A 21,579-nucleotide genomic window follows, 5' to 3' on the forward strand; every position below is an offset into this window, starting at 1 on the left:
GGGTATTCTGAATCTCATTATCCGCATAGACACAACTCTTAATCTGAGATCAACGTGTGTAAGCCTGTCAGAAGGGTTGTATTTATGAATGGGATGAGTCAAATATATGTGTGTACCATGCTCTTCAGCTGGTTGAAGTACTGCCTGAGCTTGTCCTCCTGAGCCTGCACCTCTGCCTCAGACATGCCGTCAATCAGGTTATAGAGAAAGTAGGACACAGCCTCTGTAGAGATGGGAAGAGAGGAGGGATGTTACACGTGCACACACACACACACACACACACACACGGATACAAGGACATAGAATGTGGTCCCAGGATAATGGCTGTGTGTGTGTGCCAGTGTGTGTAGAGCTGACGGTACTCTGAGTGAAGTGAACAGTAATGCATGTCGGGCGGGTGGCAGTGGATGACAGCCTCGCACTCTGGGGCGGCCGTGCGGAGGAGACAACGGGAAGTGACACGGATAACTGTCTCCATCTCTCCCACCAGCACTGCAGCCCGGTCAGAACACACACACTGACACAGAGAGACACAGCCACGCCACACACACTGACCGAAAGATACACATTCCTGACACAAACTACACTGAGACGCTGGCTGTTTGTTCAGCGCTGTGTCAGCAGCCTAGGTCCATTTTCCCTGACAAACAGGCTGTCCCTCTGGCCAGGTCTCACACATACCCCCTATATCTAGGGCAGGACATGAACATGCAAACACAGTGTTCATAACGCAGAGTGAGCGCGTCAGCAGACTCCTGCCACTGAGACTGCAGATATATACACAGTAAACGCAGAGACAGACACCGATAAAGTGCCTTCAGAAAGTATTCACACCCCTTGACTTGTGCCACTGATCTACACACAATAACCCAAAAGTGGAATTTTGTTATATAATTAATAAAAAATTAAAAGCTGAAATGTCTTGAGTCAATAACTATTCAACCCTTTCGTTATGGCAAGCCTAAATAGATTCAGGAGTAAACATTTGCTTAACAAGTCCCATAATAAATTGCATGTACTCACTGTGTGCAATAATAGTGGTTAACATGATTTTTTTATGAGTACTCAATCTCTGTACCCCACATATACAATTATCTGTACGGTCCCTCAGTCGAGCAGTGAATTTCAAGCACAGATTCAACCACAACGACCAGGGAGGTTTTCCAATGTCTCGCAAAGAAGGGCACCTAAAAGCAGACACTCAATATCCCTTTGAGCATGGTGAAGTTATTAATTACGCTTTGGATGGTGCATCAATACACCCAGTCACTACAAAGATACAGGTGTCCTTCCTAACTCAGTTGCCGGAGAGGTAGGAAACCACTCAGGGATTTCACCATGAGGCCAAAGGTGATTTTAAAACAGTTAGAGTTTAATGGCTGTGAGAGGAGGACAGGATGGATCAACAACATTGTAATTACTCCACAATACTAACCTAAAATGACAGTGAAAAGAAGGAAGTCTGTACAGAATAAAAAAATATTCAAAAACATGGCGCAGTGGTCTAAGGCACTGCATCGCAGTGCTAGCTGTGCCACTAGAGATCCTGGTTCGAATCCAGGCTCTGTCGTAGCCGGCCGCGACCGGGAGACCCATGGGGCGGCGCACAATTGGCCCAGCGTCGTCTAGGGTAGGGGAGGGAATGGCCGGCAGGGGATGTAGCTCAGTTTGTAGAGCATGGAGTTTGCAACGCCAGGGTTGTGGGTTCGATTCCCACGGGGGGTATGAAAAAAATTAATAAAGTGATTCTGTGTACTGATAAGTCACTCTGGATAAGAGCGTCTGCTAAATGACTTAAATGTAAATGTAATCCTGTTTGCAATAAGGCACTAAAGTAATACTGCAAAAAAAATAAAAATAAAAGCATAGCATTATGTTTGGGACAAATCCAACACAACATCACTGAGTACTGCACTTCATATGTTCAAGCATGGTGGTGGCTGCATCATGTTATGGATATTCCCGTCATTGGTGAGGACTAGTTTTTTTGGGGGGGTAAAAATAAATGGAATAGAGATATGCACAGGCAAAATCCTAGAGGAAAACCTGGTTCAGTCTGCTTTCCAACAGACACTGGGAGACAAATTCACCTTTCAGCAGGACAACAAACAAAAACTCAAGGCCAAATCTACACTGGAGTTATTTACCAAGAGGACATTGAATGTTCCTGAGTGGCCTAGTTACAGTTGACTTAAATAGGGCTGAAAATCTATGGCAAGACTTGAAAATAGCTGTCAAAGCAATGATCAACAACCAACTTGACAGAGCTTGAAGAGTTTAAAAAAGAATAAATGGGCAAATATTGTACAATCCAGGTGTGCAAAGCTCTTAGAGACGTACCCAAAAAGATTCACAGCTGTAAATCGCTGCCAAAAGGTGATTCCAACATTTATTAACTCGGGGGGTTGAATATCTAATCAAGATATTAGTGTATTTTTCATTCATCTTTAAAAAATGGAAAACATTTTCTTCCACTTTGACTGAGAATTGTGTGTAGATCGTTGAAAAACAATTCAATCCCAATTTGTAACAACAAAATGTGGAAAAAAGTCAAGGGGTGAATACTTTCTGAAGGCACTGTACATACAGACAGACATACATACAGTTGAAGTCGGAAGTTTACATACACTTAGGTTGGAGTCATTAAAACTCGTTTTTCAACCACTCCACAAATTTCTTGTTAACAAACTATAGTTTTGGCAAGTCGTTTAGGACATCTACTTTGTGCATGACACAAGCCATTTTTCCAACAATTTACAGACAGATTATTTCACTTATAATTCACTGTATCACAATTCCAGTGGGTCAGAAGTTTACATACACTAAGTTGACTGTGCCTTTAAACAGCTTGGAAAATTCCAGAAAATGATGTCATGGCTTTAGAAGCTTCTGATAGGCTAATTGACATCATTTGAGTCAATTGGAGGTGTACCTGTGGATGTATTTCAAGGCCTACCTTCAAACTCAGTGCCTCTTTGCTTGACATCATGGGAAAATCAAAAGAAATCAGCCAAGACCTCAAAAAAACATTGTAGACCTCCACTAGTCTGGTTTATCCTTGGGAGCAATTTCCAAACGTCTGAAGGTACCACGTTCATCTGTACAAACAATAGTACGCAAGTATAAACACCATGGGACCACACAGCTGTCATACCGCTCAGGAAGGAGACGCGTTCTGTCTCCTAGAGATTAACGTACTTTGGTGCGAAAAGTGCAAATCAAACCCAGAATAACAGCAAAGGACCTTGTGAAGATCCTGGAGGAAACAGGTACAAAAGTATCTATATCCACAGTAAAACGAGTCCTATATCGACATAACCTGAAAGGCCACTCAGCAAGGAAGAAGCCACTGCTCCAAAACCGCCATAAAAAAGCCAGACTACGGTTTGCAACTGCACATGGGGACAAAGATCGTACTTTTTGGAGAAATGTCCTCTGGTCTGTTGAAACAAAAATAGAACTGTTTGGCCATAATGACCATCGTTATGTTTGGAGGATAAAGTGGGACGCTTGCAAGACGAAGAACACCATCCCAACCGTGAAGCACGGGGGTGGCAGCATCATGCTGTGGGGGTGCTTTGCTGCAGGAGGGACTGGTGCACTTCACAAAATAGATGGCATCATGAGGAAGGAAAATTATGTGGATATATTTAAGCTCAAGACATCAGTCAGGAAGTTAAAGCTTGGTCGCAAATGGGTCTTCCAAATGGACAATGACCCCAAGCGTACTTCCAAAGTTGTGGCAAAATGGCTTAAGGACAACCAAGTCAAGGTATTGGAGTGGCCATCACAAAACCTGACCTCAATCCTATAGAAGATTTGTGGGCAGAAATGAAAAAGTAGGAAGCCTACAAACCTGACTCAGTTACACCAGCTCTGTCAGGCGGAATGGGCCAAAATTCACCCAACTTATTGTGGGAAGCTTGTGGAAGACTACCCGAAACGTTTGACCCAAGTTAAACAATTTAAAGGCAATGCTACCAAATACTAATTGAGTGTATGTAAACTTCTGACCCACTGGGAATGTGATGAAATAAATAAAAGCTTAAATAAATCATTCTCTCTACTATTATTCTGACAGTATGAAAATGTATGCGCTCACTACTGGATAAGAGTGTATGCTAAATGACTAAAATTTAACAAAAATAAAATAGATAGCGTTGTTATGGTCAGATTTTCATCCATTCACAAATGATCTTACCAGCAGATCCTGTAGCTCCCTGAGAGAAACGCTCATCTTTGTACAGCAGCTCAGTGATCTGAAAACAAGCATAACCTAAGAGATGCATCTCATACACATACACACCTACATACAAATTGCAGGGTCAAGCATCACACCTGAATAGTGAAAACTCATGCCCCAGAATTATATAGCAGTCATATTGTTGCCTTTTAAATGCCTGTATCACTGTATCACTGCAATGCAATCAAGAGGGGAAGGGTTAGAAAAAATATTTGCAGAAATAAATATAATCTATAAAAGTGGTAAGTCTATGTCATATCGAAATTACAATCAAGCTTTTACATGTCATACATTTCTATCTGCAACATTCTGAACCTTCCACCCTCTTCAATAAACCCCTGCCAGTTTCTCCACATGCGATTATGAACAGAGCTGAAACCAAGCAGCGCTGTGCATCGTCTTACCTTAGACATGCTCTCCACATCATCACACCTGTAGGGGGTAGCAGAGGACAAGACATCAGGATACACAGACATACAGACAGGAATCAGTACACAGAATCAGGATACTTAGGCTGAATTCACACAGGCAGCCCAATTCTGATATTTTTTTCACTAATTATCTAAAAAAAGATCCGATGTGATTGGTTGAAAGACCAATGTAAACGCAGCCACATACATACTCACAGGAAATCAGCACAGAGACATAAAGCAAGCTTCTATGAGAACAATATTACAGTAGATTACTGACATACGAGTCCCTATGAACACGACACAACCGGACACAATTCTATTAATGTCACACGGCAAAACGCCAGTAAATGGACAGGGATGATAAGAACCTGGGCATTCTGATGGAGCAAATGATACATTCTGAATGGTCTAACTGATACCATGATCCCCGAAAATGATGCACCAGGGAAATATATACACAGGACAGAGAAGAGGACTGCCACTTTGCCTTGATAAATCATCTGAGGATGAGAGGAAATTGACTTAAGGGAAGAAAACAGGCATCCTACACATTATCGACACTGAATAGTCACTCGAAAACCATGTCAGACACACACACACACAAAACCATTCCTAAATTATGATGACACGGCCGTCGTGCGTATGTGGCGTTGTCAGCTGGTTTGAGAGGCACAGAGACAAGATGAGAGGAGGGTGGAGGGAGCGGGGGGGTCTTTAATGATTAAATTATCCCCTGACCTTGCTCTGACAGGAGCAGGTTGTGGAGTGTAGTGACATGGTTCTGACACAGCCCCCCCTCCCCAGTGACACCCCCCTCTTCTTTGGCGTCAACCCCAATTATGGGCGTGACAGGCTGCCTGGCAACGACAGCACCGCATGGCTCACAGATGAGTCTATAGCAGACAACCATGCTACCAGGAACATCGTCCAGAGAGAAAAGAGTACAGATGTAGTCTAAATCATTCACGACATACATCTAGAAACGTATCAATCTTACTCCTGAGAAGAAGGTGATTATGTTTCTGACATCTGCAATATAAGCCCAAAAACCACAGGAAAATCTCTCTTCAACTAGGCCGCAATCTATCCATTTCACTTTAATTATTATTTCATAACCATAACTAATGACTGTGTGTGTGTATATTGGTGTGAGGGGAGGACAGGACAGAAGCGACACAAACACCAGTAAGTATGCCAGGACCTCTGGGCTCCCTGGGAGGGTCAAGACAGATGAGGGCGGGAGGGAGAAAGAGAGGGAGGAGTGGGTGTAAATATTTACATCATTGCCCTCCTGCCTGTAGCCAGCCTACAGACCTCAGGCTGGGTAGGGTGAGGGCAGAGCCTTAGGGGCGGGGCTCAGAGTAGACTCATTAACATATCTCCCAGGGTGCTCCTGGGCCAGGGCTGCAGGTCAGGACCACTGACTGACTGTGTCCATAAGCATGAGGCAGTCAGGGCCCGGAACTGGGTGGCCCGCTGCAGGGAGAACACCGCAGTCTCTAACTCACTCCCTCACTCACTGACAGGGGAGGGGGACACAAGTAACATATGTAGTTATTCACAAGTCATAAACCCCATGTTGCCAGGGGCTTTCATAAGCCTGTTTAGAAACATGGGCGAGAAGGCAAACACATTTGCACATACACACTTGTAAAGAGAAACAGAGCACTCTTACTCTAAAAACTGTTACGACGTAAGACAACTCACCTTCTGAAGCCCTGGATGAGACTTCCTCTGAAGGTACTCAGGTCCAGGGCAGGGAAGGAAGGAGCAGACACTGGAGAGGGAGAGAGAAACAGACACATTCTGAGGAGAACACTAAGGATGTTTGGTTTCCCAAAGCCTTCATAGATATAAGTGGCATGTCAATGTGGTGTGAAAGACCAAGAAGACTCAAGACAAATATCCAAGCAACCAGAAGGACAAAAAAAGAGATGGTGTGTGACAGATTAAGAGAACGAGAGAAAACGGGTAGAGGGGCTAAAACGTGATGAGCGAACGAGCATCCATTATTAAACACCTCTCCATCTCACCCCCCCAATCGCTCTTCACCTCCACCAGTTTAGGCGAGTCGCTCCCTCGATCGCCCGCTCCTCCTAACATATTCACACACTAATCACTTAAAAGCCCTGATGAGCGGGGAGTGTGTGGGGAGCAGAGAGACAGCGAAAGAGAGCAAGAGAAGAGGGGGCGAGAGACAGCGCTCTGATGGGGGCAATAAGACTCCAGGAGAAACAGAAGCCAGATGCTGATGACGAGTCGGTCCTCCCTCAAAAAGCCAACCCTGGGCCCAGAGAGTTACGCTAGGTAGGTAGTTCACATAGACATCAGAGGCACTATGAGTGACTTGGAATGGGGCCATCATGAATGTATGTTGGTGTACATAAGTGAACAAAGAAGGTGCATTAGACATGATTATCGGCATAATTACCTGTAATAGATGTGTTTTTTGACATGTTGAATGACCAGAGGAAGCCATTAAGATAGAGTTGAAATACAGGTAGATACTCACTGGTAACCAACAGTCCTGCCAGGTTCCCACTGCTAGCCTCAGAGCGCACCTCAGAGGACAAGAAACCCTCAGACTCCAAGGAGCAGCCCATCTCCTACGACAAATACACACCATTCACATGAACACATGGCAACACAACACAAAAAAAAATATTTATAAAATGCAACCGTGCACACGCTTCACACACCTGCTCATACAGACGCCAAGATAACCAAGACTATCAGAAACTAGCAACGCACGCACACATCTCGTGCGTTGGGGGGGTTGGGTTAGCGCTTCAGGCGCTGGTGCTACTTCCTGTGGATGTGGAGGCCACCCACCCTACACACACACACACACACACACACACACACGGTACCTTGAATGCGTCCCGGGCAGCATCTACGTTTGGGAAAGCAGGCAGGACGTAGATGGACATTGTCTCTACATCAGCTGGTACATCCACTTCCTGCATGCCCTTCAACACCTCCATGATACCTGGAGGAACATCAACACTCAGATGGGGATACCCAGCCCTGCTACAGCACAGTACAACAGTGGACATCAGGGTTGGGGTCAAACCCATTTCCAATTCCAGTCAATTCAGGAAGCACACTGAAATTCCAAAACCAAATCCAATTCTCTTCAATGCTTTTGAGTGAGGAAAATGTGGAATTGGGGTTACTTTCTGAGTTGAAATGGAATTGACCCAACCCTGCAGCAACCAGAGGTTGAGGGGACGGGCCTAGGGTGGACTCCAAACCCATTACCACTACTCTGCTCTGCTCTCCAGCAGGACCCTGGGCCCCTGCCCCAGGCACACCCTCCCCGGGAGCGGCCACATGAATATGGAACAGGCACATTGCTGCCTAGGCCTGGATGGACATATGAGATGGGCCAAGAGTGGAATGAACCAGTGTGACTGTGTGTGCGTTTCTCAGGGTTAGAAATACCTATCTATGTGTTCATGCATGTTTCCATGCAGACTTCAGCAAGAGGGCAGGCTAAGTGTTTCGGTGCTGTATGTGAGAGCACATACACCCTGGCTCCATCTCTCTCGTTCTCTGTGTGTGTGTTTGTGGTGTTTACACTCCACTCAGGCCCACACAGCGCTCTGTATCTCAGTCCTCTAGGGAGGGTCTCTGTTCACCTGGTAATACCCTCCACTGCCCCAACACACCTGAATAAAAGATAAGGATCTGCTTTTATCCACCATTAAAACCTAACTTAGGAGCTCCAGCCGGGGGTGGAGGTAGAGAAGGAGAGGGGTAGCATTAACCAGGTAGGGCACCTGGACCACTCAGGCCACTCCATCATTCTATATCTTCCCTTCATTCATCCCCCTCTCTCACAGCTCACTACCCTCTCTGCTTTCAAGAAAAAGTAAAAAGCCGATCTGATGCTTTCTTCTCAATGGAGCCCGGGAGTCCTCTCATCCTTTCTTCATTTTTTTTTATGAAAGGAGAAGAGCACCTGTTTTCCTGTTTAATAATCCATGATCCATTTCTGGGAAACCAGACTGATAGAAAACATGTCAATGGAGCTGGTAAATGTATACTGTACAAAAATATAAACGCAACATGTAAAGTGTTGGTCCCATGTTTCATGAGCTAAAATAAAAAGAGCCAGAAATTTCCCTATGCGCAAAAAGCTTATTTCTCTCAAATTATTTGCACAAATTTGTTTACATCCCTGTTAGTATTCATCTTTTGCCAAGATCCACCTGACAGGTGTTGCATACCAAGAAGCTAATTAAACTGTAATGATCATTACACAGGTGCACCTTGTGCTGGGGACAATAAAAGGCCACTCTAAAATGTGCAGTTTTGTCACACAGCACAATGCCACAGATGTCTCAATTTTGAGGGAGCGCGCAATTGGCATACTGACTGCAGGAATGTCCACCAGAGCTGTTGCCAGATAATTGAATGTTAATTTCTCTACCATAAACCAACATCATTTTAAAGAATTTGGCAGTACGTCCAACAGGCCTCACAACCGCAGACCACATGTAACCAAGCCAGCCCAGGACCTCCACATCCGGCTTCCTCACCTTCGGGATCATCTGAGACCAGAAACCCGGACAGCTGATGAAACTGAAGAGTATTTCTGTCTGTAATCAAGCCCTTTTGTAGGGAAAAACGCATTCTGATTGGCTGGGCCTGGCTCCCCAGTAGGCGGGCCAGTCATGCAAAATCCATAGATTAGGGCCCAATTAATGTATTTAAATTGACTGATTTCCTTATATGAACTGTAACTCAGTAAAATCATTGTTGCGTTTATATTTTTGTTCAGTATATACTGTATGTGACCTGGTTCTCACATGGGCTTCTAGAATCAGCACTTTTCACTGATTCACACCGTGCAAGTGTGCGAGGGAGTGAGAAGCTTTTAAAAGCAGCAGGGTAGGCGCTGATTCAGTGGTTATTCGGTGAACTAACGCCAAACATCGGGGTTACAAACAGGCTTCATATACTCACTGCAGAGTAGAATTCATATCCTTTTGATATTTAGGTAAAAAGGTGTTAAGACTCTTAAGAGGGGTTAGCTAACATTTCTTTTGAGCTTTTTCAAGTGCACTTCATCTCACAATTGAGGCAGAATTCACACTGTGGGAATATCTAGCCCTCTAATATTGCACAGGTGAGACCTGAGACTGGCTGGAGCACAGCAGAGGAACTTCATTGTGACTGACTAGACTGACTCCTTGGGAATGAAGGCTTAATCCTCACCTTAGACGTTCTGGTATATGCCCAGGCCAGACTATAACTACATGTCCACTGAGGCAGAGGCGACACGATGAGATACCATCTGACAAGAGACAGACAAAGAGACTCAAAGGGAAAATGAAAGAGAACAGAGAATAGCAAGGAGAGATGAGAGGACCAGAGTGAAGTGAACTGGTTGCTATTTCCTACACTCCTCTGTCCTTGAAATGAGTACATGTACCTTCTGTGCCTCGCTCTCCCCCTCCCTCCCTCGGTCTCTCTCTCGGTTTTTGTCTCTAGGAGTACAGGTGGCTATGACGATGTCAGATGGAATCACTTCTTGTTCCATTAATTACCACACACTGACACTCACAGGGTGGACTGAGGGACGGCGGGAGAGGAAGTGGTGAGAGCTGCTTTAGAGGGAGAGGAGGGAGCATGTGTTGAAGAGGTCGAGGGGAGTTGGTTGGTTGGGGGGGGGGGGGAATAGACTGGATGCCTCGTGGCATGGGGGCTTTAATCTGCGCCTCCCAAAACATAAAAGCCTCTTCGTAAAGCAGAGGCGAACGGAGGCAGCCCGCTGTACCACTTTCTCGCTTTCCCTCTCGCCGTTGTCACAAGCGATAAGCTCCCTGCTCAGGGATGACAAGCCGGCCGTGGCTCACGGCTGGTGGGAACAAAAGCAGAGCATATGCTTCCTCTAACTCGCCTACCCAAATCCACACCTCATCAAAATGCTAAGTTTTTCTGCCCCGCTCCTGCCCGCCAGTGACACCTGTGGACAGAAAGTGACATGGCGCTTAATATTTCATGCCGGTGCAGTGGTGCGCGTAATCCAAAGTGAATTCCCTCAGAGCGCTCGCATTTACATGAAATCAAGTCACTCTGCATCCGTCACATCACCTCCACCATGCTGCCCCCCGAACGCTTTTACACACACACACACACACACACACACGGACACACACGGACGGACACACACACACGCCCCTCCTGCAGCCATAGAGGCTGCATCATTCATGAGGGTTAAGGCTAACAACGCAGGGACAACCAGTGTGCAAAAGAAAGATACGTTTTTGTTTCCGCTAAGCGGTCTGACAACTAAATCTATGTCCGGTATGTTCAAGCCAGGGTGGAGTCTGCTAGCACACTGCTCTGAACCTTCTGAAGCAGCCCATCTCACCTATAACTAAGACTCCAAGGACATAAAGACAAGGATGTATCACTTCTCAAAGGCAGAACATTGTCCAAACATGGTCATTATGACATGAATTTGAACTCGCCTTGTACCATTTCAGTCTAGCCGTTTATCTTTCTGAAATACAGTAGCAACACAATTCATCGTTTTCTATATTAGTATATGAAAACACTCCCAATCACTGTTGGAAGGCTGATCTGCTCCTAAACAATAGTTTGACCCTTAGCTGAACCCCAGTCTCCCATGACGCCCTGTAGTTTCCTCAGGGCTGAGACTGGACTATAGGAGACCAGAGGCCTCCACAGCCACTGTAGCAGAATGACCTGTGATCCCTCAGCCCCACAGCCCCCAGGAGTAGGTAGGGGGTGGGGGATTAAACACCTCAGTCTATCCTCCCCCAATCCCCCCAAAAGGGGGACTCCATCCTTTCCCCCTCAGGGCAGGGTAGAGGTCACATCAGACTCCTCCTCATATGAGAGAGAAGGGCATCGCTTAGATAAACCTGCCATTATGCTAATTCACTGAGAGACGATGAAAAGGAGTGAGGTACTGCAAAAGATGGAACGCAGCCGAGCAACAAAAGAGGAAGAACGGAAAGTACAGTTTGACAGTCAGTCAACCAAAACAACGTCCAGTCCTGGGCCTGTTTTAGTCTTGGAGGAGAATAAGAACGTAGTTATCCTTCGACCTTCCTTGACCTTTAATAAGATCTATTCCAGAGAGGTCCCCTGAAAGAGAAAGAGGGGGGGGGGTCATCATTATCCGTTCTGCCTAGAGTGCCCGCTCTTCATCTCAGGCTCAGATCCGACCTCTTTCCCCCCCTTGCCCCCAAACCAGTGAAATCCTTCCAGGGTGGAACACTCTGGCCCATAAATATTTGACAGGCCCTGCACTTCTAAAAGCTTCTTACGAAGGAGCGGTCTGGAGAAGTCATAACCTGGCCAGGCCTGAGTATACTGTGGGCTCCGAGAGCCTCTCTCTATCCAGAGTACTACATAAAGTCTAAATCTCTACAGCAGACAGACACACAGCAGCATTGGCCCTCAGGGCATCACGTTAGGCTCTCACATACATATGCCTTTCTACCACAGTGACTTTAAACCAATACCTCAACATGCACACATTTTAGAACAACTATTTCAAGCATCACAGCATCTAGTTCGAGGAGCGCCTTTCTCATAAAATATATTTGTGGTATTGGAGAGAGAGAGAGAGAGAGAGAGAGAGCGAGAAGTCTGTGGGTGTATATCATGTGAGTGACCTCTCAGACAGTGACATCAGACAGGTCCCGTCATGCCCTGTGGTGGGTTAGGGATCAGAACCGGCACCCACCAGGAAATGGCATGGAGGCGTCGCCATCCACAAGGCTGTGACGGACAGCTCCCTCACTCATTCTGAACCCTGTCACTCTCTGTGTTATCCCCGTGAAGAGCGGAGAGTGACACAGGGACACCCTGGCAAGTGAAGCTACGATGGGAGGTCAACTTGGATCTTCAATCTACTACAATGGCCAGTCCAGAGGGTGGTACTGGTTCATATCTGAATCTCCAACAACAACGCATGAATGGGCTAAACAAATGAAGTTAGAGGGTGCTATCGAGAGGACACTGGAGCTGAAACGACCCATTCAATCCCTATTTATCAGTATTTTAAAATCAAATGGTTTTGTGTTTCTGGGTTTTAATCATGTTTCCATACCTGTTGTGTTCTGGTCCTTGGCATGTTGTGTGAGGAGGGGCCAGAAGTAGTGGGGTCTGATGGGTTGTCCCTGTTCCTTCATCATCTTCATCAACTCCACCGCAGTAGCTGGAGAAAATATTAGAGAGATGGTGAAAAACTCCCTCTGGTGTGTAGCCTCCTACTCCTCCTCTCTGTCGTCCCTGTGCATTTCTCAGGAGGATGTAGCGTACCAGTCTTCTTGGCCTCCAGGCAGCAGTACAGGGTGAACTGCAGGGGTGTAGCGTGGTAGCTGGAGTCCTGCAGCTCCTTGCAGTAGCGGGCTACCTTCTCCACTGGCTAAAAACAGAGACAGATGGACATTTATGAGCAGCTCATTTGTAGAATCAGGTGTGGTAGATAAGGGTTGGAACTAAAGTGTGCAGAAGGGTATCTCTCCAGGAGGCGAGCTTGGGCAATCCTGGTCTAGAACCAGTGTTTCCCTTATGAATTTTTTCAGCAGCAGTGGCATAGTTATCGGGGGGAGGGGCACGCGGTAGTGGCCAATGGCGCGGTTTTAGAGGCCCCTCTTGACCGCAGCGACAATTTTGCTGTTAAAGCTAATTTCCTGCAATTCTACACATTTTGCCATGGGGCAGAGAGGAAATATGTAGTTTCAAAGCTAATCAAAGCTAATTATGCCTTGTTGTTATGCAATCTGAGTGACTCAAACATTATAACAAAGGCCCCATGCCATGACATTTTTTAAATTCTCCCTGACTGTCTAGTTTTTATTTTGGTAATTGTTAGTTCTCAAAGATGATCTTATTAAAAAATATATTGATCCATTATCTTTTCTACATAATTTATCTGGTTTTAATTGTTTACGTTTACACTGAAAACGTTTTCCCATCCGGAAAATTATTTTCTAATAATTTGTTTTAAAACATTGCAGTGGAAATACTGACAACCCTGAAAGCCTTACCTTGTCCATGTTGACACAGTGTCGCAGAAAGAAGTTTCCCAGGTTGGGGGAGTCTCCGCTCTGGGTCTCTTGCTGCAGGGTGGGAAAGGTCTTCAGCACAGTGAAGGCTGTGTCCTCCTGGCCCTGGGTGATCAGGCTCAGACACAGGTTCATAGCATCTACGGGGGGGGGGGAGATGTGTTCTCATCCAATTGACATTCAATTCATCAATATCATCATCTTCGTTATCTCAACAACGCATAACCAGAACGTTCAGGGGTAGTTGTAGTCCCTGCACCGTCTAAGTACAGGACCCCGCAACAATAAAGTCAAGTGTTTACCTTCACTTGCATGGCAAGTTCCTGAAAATCACTGTAAAAGTGCTTAGCCCACCCAGTCCTCTGGAGCTGATCATACCTGGTACATATCCTCTCTCGTGTCTCATACGCTCCACTATCTCTGGTACGTGCTGCTGATGGCCTGCCTTGGACAGGCTGAATACCACCTGCATCAGGTCTCTGTCCATCAGACTGGTGTCTGTGTTCTCCACAGCCTCCAGAGTCTGGGGACGGGACACACGGGAGGGTCACTTCACACAAACACACACCAGGGTTTCTGTTGACCGGCAACATTTTAGATTTACCGGAACCATATGCATTGGGTGCATAACCTGATTAGGGCATCCACCCACGGTGCTCAGAATGACAGAAATCACATTTTGAATATGGTAATTCATATTAACAGAACATGCAAGTCGAGGATGCAACGATGTGCGGTCCTTCTTACCAAATTCTGATGTGCACTTTGAACATGATAGACTGTCCACATTTACTTTTCCTCAGCCAACAAGACGAATAATGAACAGCAAGATCACTAGTCTATGTCAATCTACTATAGGAGAAAAGTTTAGGCTAATTATTCTATTGGTCAGCTTGTCGAGAAAGAAATAGCCTATTCCAAACAGATTCTGGGACAGTTTTGGGATGGTATATCCCAAATGCATACAACCAGTAGGCCTAGGCAACAAAAACAATTGTTTTTACTTAAAAAGCAATGAGTCTGACGCAACAGATCGAAACGTTTCGCTTAAAATGTTGATAAACTATTATTTATTCACATTATAATATAATATAATATAATATGCCATTTAGCAGACGCTTTTATCCAAAGTGACTTACAGTCATGCGTGCATAAATTTTTTGTGTATGGGTGGTCCCGGGGATCGAACCCACTACCTTGGCGTTACAAGCGCCGTGCTCTACCAGCTGAGCTACAGAGGACACATAAGTGCAGCAGTGCGCATAAGGCAGCAGACTACGCGCAAAAGTTAATTCCATAATGCAATTAACGGAAAAACACTTGTCAAAAGGGCACTGCACATGCGAGCGGTTTCATGTGACAGATGAAATTATCCATTAGAAATTTAGAAAGAGAGGCACTCTAATAGGTTACTTTGAAGCAAGATATGCCTCATAATATATATTCAAACGTTCAGGTTTCAAACAATTAAGTATATACGTTTTCAAAATGCATAGCCTACTGCCTACAGCTCACTGCAAAGTGGTCTGTGACACGCTGATGAAGCCTGCCTTCCATTGCCGTTTGATGCCGCGTTCAAAACAACTGGGAACTCGGAAATCTCCGACTTCCGACTTCAGTGTGTTCAAGACAAGTGGGGGGGAAAAAACGAGCTCCGACTGGGAAAAACCTTTTTGAACGGTCATCCAACTCGGAATTCCAACTCGAGAACTCAGGCCTCTTTCTAGAGGTCCGACTTTCCAACCTGAAGATCACTGACGTCATGATTTGACCTTGTATTTTTCAGAGTTCCCAGTTGTCTTGAAAGCACCACAAGATGCTGCAGCAGCAGCTCTTGCGCTGTCAGACAGATTTTCCACTCAAAGGCTCTGTATCTGTATGCTGTAGGCGTGTGATAGATAAGATAGTGCATTCGGAAAGTATTCAGACCCCTTGATTTTATCCACATTTCGTTACGTTACAGCCTTATTCTAAAATGGATTAAATCATTTTTTCCCCCTTCAATCAAAACACAATACCCCATAATGACAAAGCAAAAAGAGGTTTCGAAATTTTTGCAAATATCACATTAACATAAGTATTCAGACCCTTTACTCAGTACTTTGTTGAAGCACCTTACAGCCTCGAGTCTTCTTGGGTATATGACGCTACAAGCTTTTGGAGTTTCTCCCATTCTTCTCTGCAGATCCTCTCAAGCTCTGTCAGGTTGGACGGGGAGCGTTGCTGCACAGCTATGGATCAGATTTTCATCAAGGATCTCTCTGTACTTTGCTACGTACATCTTTCCCTCGATCCTGACTAGTCTCCCAGTCCCTACCACTGAAAAACATCCCCACAGCATGATGCTGCCACCACCATGCTTCACTGTAGGGGTGGTGCCAGGTTTCCTCCAAAGGCCAATGAGTTCAATCTTGGTTTCATCAGACCAGAGAATCTTGTTTCTCATGGTCTGAGAGTTCTTTAGGTGCCTCCAAGCGGGCTGTCATGTGCCTTTTACTGAGGAGTGGCTTCCGTCTGGCCACTCTCCCATAAAGGCTTGATTGGTGGAGTGCTGCAGAGATGGTTGTACTTCGGGAAGGTTCTCCCATCTCCACAGAGGAACTCTGGAGCTCTGTCAGAGTGACCATGGGGTTCTTGGTCACCTCCCTGACCAAGACCCTTCTCCACCGATTGCTCAGTTTGGCCGGGCGGCCAGCTCTAGGAAGAGTCTTGGTGGTTCCAAACTTCTTCCATTTAAGAATGACGGAAGCCACTGTGCTCCTGGGGACCTTCAATGCTTCAGACATTTTTTGGTACCCTTCCCCAGATCTGTGCCTCGACACGATCCTGTCTCGGAACTCTACGTACAATTCCTTCGACCTAATGGCTTGGTTTCTGCTCTGACATGCTCTGTCAACTGTGGGACCTTATAAAGAGAGGTGTGTACCTTTCAAAATCATGTTGAATCAATTGAATTTACCACAGGTGGACTCCAATCATGTTGTAGAAACATCTCAAGGATGATCAATGGAAACAGGATGCACCTGAGCTCAATTTCGAGTCTGAATACTTATGTAAATATAGTATATGCTATTTATTTTTAATACATTTGCAAAAAAATCTAAAAACCTGGTTTTGCTTTGTCATAATGGGGTATTGTGTGTAGATTGATGAGAATTTTATTTTATTTTATCCATTTTAGAACAAAGCTGTAACGTAACAAAATGTGGAAAAAGTCAAATGGTCTTAATACTTTCCGAATGCACAGTACATAACGAAAATACTCTACACGCGCCAATTTAATTCCACTAAATTATGTAAATCAACCTATAGACCGATAAGCATGACCAGTCAAATCTATTTCCATCGACTGGTATTTCCATCAATGAATAGGCTAAAAAGCATTATTTCGCAATGCAATTTTTTCTTCTTCTCCCGGATAATTTGCAGGCTGCAATTTTCTTTATTGGATAAAATATATATATATATGTTTACAAAACGTCGGCTATTAACGGCTAACGGAAACCCTGACGTACACACTACAAGGTGTCATAGTGAATTTACGTACTAGATTGTGTCCACTCACACAAACCCAATGGTCCACTCACCTGTTTGATCTTGTTCATATCTCCTTTCTCTGCATAGGCGTTGAGCAGTGCCACATATGTGTCTGGTCCCGGCTCGATGCCCGCTCCCTTCATGACTGGAATGATGCTCTCTGAACTTTCCATGTCACTGTATGGGCACGAGAGACTCACAACTCAACACAATAAGACCAAAACACATTAAGAATTAGGCAGTAGGGCCACATTTCTACTTATCATTGACATGCATTATAAATACATAACCTACAACACAAACGAGGATTCAAATGTGACACTCACCCTGCACGTGCATGACCTGTCACTAAGGAATTGAAAACAGCCTCTGTGATTGGCAGGTCCTTGCTCTTCATGAAACCCAGGATTGTACTGAAAGGGAGTGTGACAAGGACACAAACAGTCATTCACTTCACATTGCGCCGATATCAAGTCTCTGTCTTAATAAACTGGTAAAAGTCTGTCTTACCTGGCACCCTCAATGTCCCCATCATGGCAGTAGGCTGCAATCAGTCTCTGGAAGGTCACCTAAACAGAGGAGAGCTGTCATCTCAAGCTTTCATCTATATCGAAGACCTTCATTTTATCATGACGTAAGTGCTCAATTACAATATACAAAGACAGAAATTTAAAAAAGAAAAGAAACAAAGTTCCAGTTCTTAATTTTTTTCTGTAAAAGTCTTCAACATCAAAGAATATAAAGATAATAGATAAGAGGCAGTGAGTCTACTCACTCTGTTGGGCTGCACGCCGGCTGCCTCCATCTTGGCCAGGAACTCTGTGGGGGAGAACTTGAACTCGTTCTGCAGGTATACCTTGAGCAGTGCGTTGTAATGACTGGCATCGTATGAGGCACCTTGACAGTAAAAAGGAACATTTACTAATTACCAATATGACCACAAACCAGTAAGCAAATTATTATAGTTCTCATGCTAATCAATTCCATTGAGAAAATGCCCTCTTTTGCTCCCTACTGCACTTAGTTTCAGTTGGACCTCCATCCACATTGTCCTCTGACCCTCCTACATCCACTGACAATCTCTTCCCAGTGCCCTGTCCCACTAATGCCCTCTGGGTTTGGGTTCTATGCCCACGGCCTCATACCCAGCTCCTGTAGCTTGTCCCAGATGCGGTGTGCCAGCTCAGTGCGTTCCACCAGGGGCATCTCAGGCAGTAGAGAGCCACAGCTCCGCAGGAGGAGCAGGGCCTGATTCCCACTGGGATAGCCTTGAGACAGAGAGAAAAAACATAGAAGTACAGGCCATGGGTTAGTTGGAGGGGAAGCATGTCTAGACGTAGAAAAAAATACGAAACAAAAAAGGAGTGAGGTGCTAGTCTTTGAGGTTCTTAAATTAAGGAGAGGTGGTCAAGATGCTTAACTATTTACCTGTTCGGCAGATGTCGTGGAAGATGCGCAGCAGCAGGGTCTTGGTGACGCGTCCTGTCCTCCTCACTGAACTGTCAAGCTTTGCCAGGGCCCAGTCAAACTGCTGGGCCTGCTTAGAGCGCACACCCAAACTGGAGTCATCCGTGGGTAGCCCCCTCTGCTCTGTGACGATGGCGTAGTGACGTACCCCTGCATAGGGCCACACACACCTTGCAGAGGGATGACAGGGGCAATGGGTTATATATGGTTTACGGCAAAGATCAAGTTTTGGTTCTCCCATTAGAGGCCACAATGATGACCTTGACCTGAGCACCCCTGCTTCCTTGCCTGATCCGAAAGGCACACAACACCCTATACAGGACTGTGGCACATATGAAGGCCTAAGTGTAGTTAGCAAATCCTTCCAACCTTGCCAATAACTTAATCGATCCCCTCCCGAGTTAGCTAATATTTTATTTTAATGGGAGCAGAAGATGGCGTCATGCCCTCAGATCATAGCCAGCAGTTCTCTGTATATTCATTTGTGCAGAATCAGGGTTACTTGTTTAAATACAATTAGTTAATAGTCATCCCATAGAACAGATAGCTAGCTAACGTTACATTATTGTGTTATAATTAGCTGTGAATTGAACGTCATTAGGACTTATGCAAGGAGGCCATCTTTTTAATACATGCTAGTTTGTTGATTAAATAATACAGGCTAATACCAGTATAATATATATATACACATCAATACATACGCTCTCATGATAACGGGTCATATTAATGTTTAGGTGCATAACTATGACTGTCATTGAGGCTCAATGACAACCGTAGGATGCCAATCCAGCATGGACCGGCTAGCCAGCATCACGCTACCTGTGTACACTGTAGGGGCCTGGGACGATTTGTCTTGAACAGACTCCGGAGCCTTTACCACCGATCGCACCACTGTACAGTCGACTGAGCGGCGGTCCATTTCTGCTCGTCCCTGTTGTTTGAAGAAAGCCCGAAGGCGAACATTTCAGAAGCCGTACTGATCTCAAAAGTGCAGCCATGTTTAACCTAAAGAGCGAGGAATGGAAGAGCATCCGCACCACGTGATGGGGTCAAAGGATAATGGTCGAGAACAAGAGAGCAGTAGAGGGGTGTTTTGATTATTGTCGAGTTATATCATTCCCCCATTTTTAACCAATCTGAGAAGTGTTATCATTTTTACATGATACACATATTTCAATGTATATATTATGACCATTATTTGTCCATTCTATATCTTACATTGCATTGTCTGGATTTATTGTACGGCTACACCCCCAACGAAACAGTTATTATATTGATCCACCCCCGTTTCATTACATGAGGACAAGTATGAAGCGTTTTAGTGTAGTCATGCATGTATACTGAACAAAAATATAAATGCAACAACAATTTAAAATATTTTACTGAGTTACAGTTAATATAAGTTAATTAGTCAATTGAATTTAAATTCATTAGGCCCTAATCTATGGATTTCGCATGATTGGGAATACAGATATCTGTTAGTCACAGATAGTAATTTTTTTAAGTAGGTGCATGGATCATTAAACCAGTCAGTCTCTGGTGTGACCACCATTTTGTCTCATGCAGCAAGACACATCTTCGCACAGAGTTGATCAGGCTGTTGATTGTGGCCTGTGGAATGTTGTCCCACTCCTCTTCAATGGCTGTGAGAAGTTGCTGGATATTGACGGGAACTGGAACACACTGTCGTACACGTCGATCCAGAGCATTCCAAACATGCTCAATGGGTGACATGTCTGATGAGTATGCAGGCCATGGAAGAACTGGGACAATTTCAGCTTCCAGGAATTGTGTACAGATCCTTACAACATGGGGCTGTGCATTATCATCCTGAAACATGAGGTAATGGCGGCGGATGAATGGCACGACAATGGGCCTCAGGATCTCGTCACGGTATCTCTGTGCATTCAAATTGCCATTGATAAAATGCAATTGTGTTTATTGTCCGTAGCTTATGCCTGCCTATACCATAACCCCACCGCCACCTTGGGGCACTCTGTTCACAACGTTGACATCAGCAAACCGCTCGCCCACACGACACCATAAACGTGACCTGCGGTTGTGAGGCCGGTTAGACGTACTACCAAATTCTCTAAAACGACATTGGAGGCAGCTTATGGTAGAGAAATGAAAATTATATTTTCTGGCAACAGCTCTGGAGGACATTCCTGCAGTCAACATGCCAATTGCACGCTCCCTCAAAACTTGAGAGATCTGTGGCATTGTGTTGTGTGACAAAACTGCACATTTTAGAGTGGCCTTTTTTTGTCCCCAGCACAAGGTACACCTGTGTAATGATTATGCTGTTTAATCAGCTTCTTGATATGCCACACCTATCAGGTGGATGGATTATCTTGGCAAAGGAGAAATGCTCACTAACTGGGATATTAACAAATTTGTGCACAAAATTGGAGAGAAATAAGCTTTTTGTGCATATGGAAAATGTATTTTATTTTATTTCAGCTCATGAAACATGGGACCAACACTTTACATGTTGCGTTTATATTTTTGTTTAGTGTACTTTGCGTGCTGTGCTGTGCTTCACACAGATCATCATCATAGTGAACGAAGGGAGTGTTAACTCAAGTTAACGCCAACTTTAATGGAAGAAACTCGCAAATGACTGACAGCAATAAATTATAGCTTCCTTTGAATTAAATGTGATGGCGCAATTACATGTCATTTAAGTTTAAACACCAATATAATGTGAATGCTTTCACATATGAGCCTATTAACAGAGTTTGATTGCACAACTGTTGTACGGGGTTGCAGATGTAATTTCACTGTACCCTGTAATTACATCTCCAACCTCATACATGTGACTGTTAAACTCTAATCTAATCTGTTGTCATCATTTGTATTT

General features: G+C 44.8%; 1 protein-coding gene across 1 annotated transcript in view; it reads right to left on the reverse strand.

Annotated features, from left to right (window-relative positions):
- Window positions 1-19,735, reverse strand: part of lrpprc (leucine-rich pentatricopeptide repeat containing) — a 67,260-nt gene extending 47,525 nt beyond the window's left edge. Inside the window, exons 1-17 of the mRNA XM_041859023.2 lie at window positions 19,536-19,735; window positions 18,678-18,886; window positions 18,395-18,517; window positions 18,025-18,146; window positions 17,760-17,818; window positions 17,576-17,662; window positions 17,300-17,426; window positions 14,091-14,235; window positions 13,695-13,852; window positions 12,964-13,069; window positions 12,752-12,859; window positions 7,527-7,645; window positions 7,169-7,262; window positions 6,364-6,433; window positions 4,648-4,675; window positions 4,202-4,259; window positions 117-223 (exon numbers count right to left, since the gene is read on the reverse strand). Coding sequence (XP_041714957.2) covers window positions 117-223; window positions 4,202-4,259; window positions 4,648-4,675; window positions 6,364-6,433; window positions 7,169-7,262; window positions 7,527-7,645; window positions 12,752-12,859; window positions 12,964-13,069; window positions 13,695-13,852; window positions 14,091-14,235; window positions 17,300-17,426; window positions 17,576-17,662; window positions 17,760-17,818; window positions 18,025-18,146; window positions 18,395-18,517; window positions 18,678-18,886; window positions 19,536-19,714 — 1,899 coding nt within the window. The 5' untranslated portion in view covers window positions 19,715-19,735. The remainder of the gene's footprint in view (window positions 1-116; window positions 224-4,201; window positions 4,260-4,647; window positions 4,676-6,363; window positions 6,434-7,168; window positions 7,263-7,526; window positions 7,646-12,751; window positions 12,860-12,963; window positions 13,070-13,694; window positions 13,853-14,090; window positions 14,236-17,299; window positions 17,427-17,575; window positions 17,663-17,759; window positions 17,819-18,024; window positions 18,147-18,394; window positions 18,518-18,677; window positions 18,887-19,535) is intronic.
- Between the last annotated feature and the right edge of the window lie 1,844 nt (window positions 19,736-21,579).

The sequence above is a fragment of the Coregonus clupeaformis genome, chromosome 31 (genome assembly GCF_020615455.1).
Source record: "Coregonus clupeaformis isolate EN_2021a chromosome 31, ASM2061545v1, whole genome shotgun sequence".
NCBI classification, from domain to species: Eukaryota; Metazoa; Chordata; class Actinopteri; order Salmoniformes; family Salmonidae; genus Coregonus; species Coregonus clupeaformis.